Source organism: Xyrauchen texanus, chromosome 38 (assembly GCF_025860055.1).
Source record: "Xyrauchen texanus isolate HMW12.3.18 chromosome 38, RBS_HiC_50CHRs, whole genome shotgun sequence".
Classification (NCBI taxonomy): Eukaryota; Metazoa; Chordata; class Actinopteri; order Cypriniformes; family Catostomidae; genus Xyrauchen; species Xyrauchen texanus.
The window spans coordinates 36,099,848-36,104,847 of NC_068313.1; the positions used below are offsets into that span (position 1 = coordinate 36,099,848).

At 35.0% G+C, this 5,000-nt stretch overlaps 1 protein-coding gene across 1 annotated transcript in view; it reads right to left on the minus strand.

Moving 5' to 3' along the window:
* The window catches only part of LOC127632143 (chloride channel protein 2-like), a 76,750-nt gene that overhangs the window by 10,715 nt on the left and 61,035 nt on the right, over positions 1-5,000 (minus strand). The window contains exons 14-16 of the mRNA XM_052110720.1: positions 4,828-4,938; positions 2,879-3,092; positions 717-850 (exon numbers count right to left, since the gene is read on the minus strand). Of these exons, the coding sequence (XP_051966680.1) occupies positions 717-850; positions 2,879-3,092; positions 4,828-4,938 (459 nt within the window). The remainder of the gene's footprint in view (positions 1-716; positions 851-2,878; positions 3,093-4,827; positions 4,939-5,000) is intronic.

Consider the following 5,000-nt stretch of genomic DNA (forward strand, 5'->3'; position numbering starts at 1 on the left):
ATAATAATAATAATAATAATAACAATTCTTTTATAATTATTTTATTGTAAATATTGTTTGATCTTAAGCTTTTAGAAAGGTGTATTAATAATAACGTTTATTAAAAATTAAAAAAATTTATAATAATAATGATGATAATAATAATACAATATAATCCAATATAATAAAACATAATATAAAAGAAAACAATATTGAGAATGTCAAAATATTTTAATATAATTTTGCATCTATATGGTTAATCTTTTATTTTCGTTCACAATTTTTTGAATGTTGTGATATTGTCCTATACCTAAATAAAATCCAATCGTCAAGTGATCTTCAGTCTTTACAGAGGTGATTTATAAATGTATATTATTATTATTATTATATAATAACAATATTATAATATTCCTCATTATAATCTAATATAATCTCATATAATATATAATATAATTGTCAAGCGATCTTAAGATTTAGTAAAGGCACTACATAAATTAAATGTATTAATAATATTAATAATAATAATAATAATAATAATAATAATTATTATAATAATAATAATACTCATTATAATATAATATCACTAATTATAATATGATATATAATAATATAGAATGGTTAATTTTGAGGTTGTGTAGGAAACATTATAAAAATACAAAAATAATATAATTTAATTCTATTTCCAAGTCAATGAAAAGTCCTTATTATGCTAGAAAAACAACGATGTGTGTTTGTACCGGCAGACTCCACCAGAGCCAGTGTTTTGAGGTTTCCCATCAGAAGAATATCATGTAAGTCTCTGTATGTGGAGTTCAGAGTGATATAACGAACATTTCGGACCATGATGTCCTCCACACGGATATTATATTTCCTGCAGACACAGAGAAAGACTTGTGAGGTTCTCTGAAGAACAGCTGCAGGTACAGGCCAATGACACAAGCACTACACTTCATACTTCCATGTGTTTGCATACATGTTATTACTCTTGCCAACAGAACACATTGAAACGAAGAGTGAATCGACAGAGAGAGAGATGGAACAGTAAATGTCAATAACACACACACACAAACACACACACACACAGTTATGTAACTGTTCTCTTAACAGGTATAAATACAACACAAACACACAATCACTCCAGAGATTAAGAATACTCCTATGTGTAAAGAAACACAAACCTCATAGTACATTATTCATATTTTTTTTTACAAAATAGAGGAAACAAAAAACATCAGTGAGAGAGAGAAAAAGAGGGTAACACTTTATTTTGATGGTCCCAAGTAGATATTTAACTGTAAATTCTCAACAGTATTGTTGAGAACAGTTCATTAAAAGTTCATTATTAAAGATCTATATACAGGCTACTGAAAGTCTACTGAATGTTTGTTGAAACACTGTTTACTAGCTATAGTAAGTCAGTCGATAAGCTGTTATTTTGCTGCTGTTATAAAGGCTATTAATAGTTTACTGTATGTTTATTGAAACACTGTTTACTAGCTATAGCAAGTCAATCAATAAACTGTTATTTTGCTGCTGTTATACAGGCTATTGATAGTTTACTGTATGTTTATTGAAACACTGTTTACTAGCTATAGCAAGTCAGTCAATAAACTGTTATTTTGCTGCTGTTATTCAGGCTATTGATAGTTTACTGTATGTTTATTGAAACACTGTTTACTAGCTATAGCAAGTCAATCAATAAACTGTTATTTTGCTGCTGTTATACAGGCTATTGATAGTTTACTGTATGTTTATTGAAACACTGTTTACTAGCTATAGCAAGTCAGTCAATAAACTGTTATTTTGCTGCTGTTATTCAGGCTATTGATAGTTTACTGTATGTTTATTGAAACACTGTTTACTAGCTATAGCAAGTCAGTCGATCAGCTGTTATTTTGCTGCTGTTATACAGGCTATTGATAGTTTACTGTATGTTTATTGAAACACTGTTTACTAGCTATAGCAAGTCAATCAATAAACTGTTATTTTGCTGCTGTTATACAGGCTATTGATAGTTTACTGTATGTTTATTGAAACACTGTTTACTAGCTATAGCAAGTCAGTCAATAAACTGTTATTTTGCTGCTGTTATTCAGGCTATTGATAGTTTACTGTATGTTTATTGAAACACTGTTTACTAGCTATAGCAAGTCAGTCGATCAGCTGTTATTTTGCTGCTGTTATACAGGCTATTGATAGTTTACTGTATGTTTATTGAAACACTGTTTACTAGCTATAGCAAGTCAATCAATAAACTGTTATTTTGCTGCTGTTATACAGGCTATCGATAGTTTACTGTATGTTTATTGAAACACTGTTTACTAGCTATAGCAAGTCAGTCGATAAGCTGTTATTTTGCTACTGTTATTCAGGCTATCGATAGAGTACTGAATGTTTGTTGAAACACTGTTTACTAGCTATAGCAAGTCAGTCGATAAACTGTTATTTTGCTGCTGTTATTCAGGCTATTGATAGTTTACTGTATGTTTGTTGAAACACTGTTTACTAGCTATAGCAAGTCAGTCAATAAACTGTTATTATGCTGCTGTTATTCAGGCTATCGATAGTTTACTGTATGTTTATTGAAACACTGTTTACTAGCTATAGCAAGTCAGTCGATAAGCTGTTATTTTGCTACTGTTATTCAGGCTATCGATAGAGTACTGAATGTTTGTTGAAACACTGTTTACTAGCTATAGCAAGTCAGTCGATAAACTGTTATTTTGCTGCTGTTATTCAGGCTATCGATAGTTTACTGAATGTTTGTTGAAACACTGTTTACTAGCTGTAGCACATCGGACATAAAGGCTTTGCAGAATCAGCCACTGAGTGACGTTCCTACTGTGACCGTAAACTGTGATTTGACATTGGATAATCATGATTGGATATGGAGACTCACTCGTGGTGACCCCAGCCGAGTTCAGGCAGGTACGGCAGTTTTTTAATGCGGATGATGGAGTCGTAGATGGACGGCTGAAGACTTTGTGCGACGGCGTTGGCGAGAATCACAGCGATCATGATGGGCAGAATGTGACTGATCTGACCCGTCAACTCAAACACGATCACTGCCGTTGACACGGTGTGTGTGACCGCTCCAGATAACGCCGCCGCTCCTACACAGAGAATTTTAACAAAACAGTAAAAACAAAGACACACATCTGGTTCATTTAAAGGAATATTGCAGGTTCAATACAAGTTGAGCTCAATCGACAGCATTTGTGTCATAATGTCGATTACCACACAAAATCCTTTTCTTTAAAAAAGCAGAAATCTGTGCTCCAGTGAGACACTTACAATGGAAGTCAATAGGATACATTTTTAGAGGGTTAAAAGGTTTAAAGAGGGTTTTTATAAAGCTTGTAATTTTATAAAAGCACTTGCATTAATTCTTCAGTTAAAACTTGTGTATTATATGAGCTGTAAAGTTGTTTAAATCATAATTTTTACTGTCATTTTAGGGTTTTCCAATGTAAAATTGTCTATATCTTTCCACAGATGTGGTAAGTGATTTAATGACAGTAAAATCATGTTAACACACACATGTTGTTTATGTCTTGTGTCTATACATTGAAACAGTATTTGAATGTTTACAGATTAAACCCCATTGACTTGCATTGTAAATGTCTCACTGTAACACAGATTTGGACCCAAACAACCCATAAAATAAAACAGAGCAGGACAGTCAAATTCAGCACAGGCTTTTTAAGGAATAGTTTGCCCAAAAATAAAAATGACATCATTTACTCACCCACAAGTTGTTCCAAACCTGTTTGACTTTCTCTATTGGAACATAAAAGATGATATTAGACAGAATAATCAGCACAAGTCACCATTCAAATGAATCAAGTCATTCTAAAATCTTTTATGTTTCAAAGTAGAAAGTCATACGGGGTTTGGAACGACACGGAACAATTTCTAAAAAGCAGCTGGTTCAACTTTTCTCCCAATTTTGGAACGCCCAATTCCCACTACTTACTAGGTCCTCATGGTGGCGCGGTTACTCAATCCGGATGGCGGAGGACGAGTCTCGGTTGCCTCCGCTTCTGAGACCGTCAATCCACGCATCTGATCACGTGACTCGTTGTGCATCCGCGGAGACTCTCAGCATGTGGAGGCTCATGCTACTCTCCACGATCCACACGCAACTCACCACACACCCCATTGAGAGAACCACTAATCACCACCATGAGGAGGTTACCCCATGTGACTCTACCCTCCCTAGCAACCGGGCCAATTTGGTTGCTATGGAGACCTGGCTGGAGTCACTCAGCACACCCTGGATTCAAACTCGCGACTCCAGCGGTGATAGTCAGCGTCAATACTCGCTGAGATACCCGGACACCCTCAGCTGGGTCCATTTATCATCAAAGCTCAACATGTAATATTTAAAACTTATGAGCAAAAATGCCCCTGAAGTGAATCCCTTAGGTCATCTTATTTGATACATTTCATCCTATTTTATTCTAGGGCTATCTATAGATTTTGTATGGGTTTGAAGTATTTGATATGTGTTTATATATGGAAAGAAATGCCCATAACATTCAAACCCCGTCTATACTGCCCTTAAAGCTATAAACGTAAAATACGAGAGAGATTATTCGAACTAAATTGTATTGTTATTGTTCATAATTAAATACAGTGATTGTTCATCAAAGACTTCATCATACATCAATGATGACAAGCAAACAATAGTGCGGAACCCGACACGATACATTCAATCCAACGCCTCTCCAAATCACTACGGCAACAACGGAACCGTTTCCATAAGAGGTCATTAACTATGATGAACGTCTATGTGTGTGTGTGTGTGTGTGTGTGTGTGTGTGAGAACAGTCTGAAGCTTCTCACCCACAACAGCGTATCCTCCGGGCACTATGGGGTAGATGGTGCCATCTGTATTAATGCCCTCTGGAAACCACGCGGCCATACTCTCACCCACCAAACGCCCGAACGCGGCACCTGACGCACACACAAATACATGCGCCGTACAGCACAAACATATCACGCAAAACATTTTCATG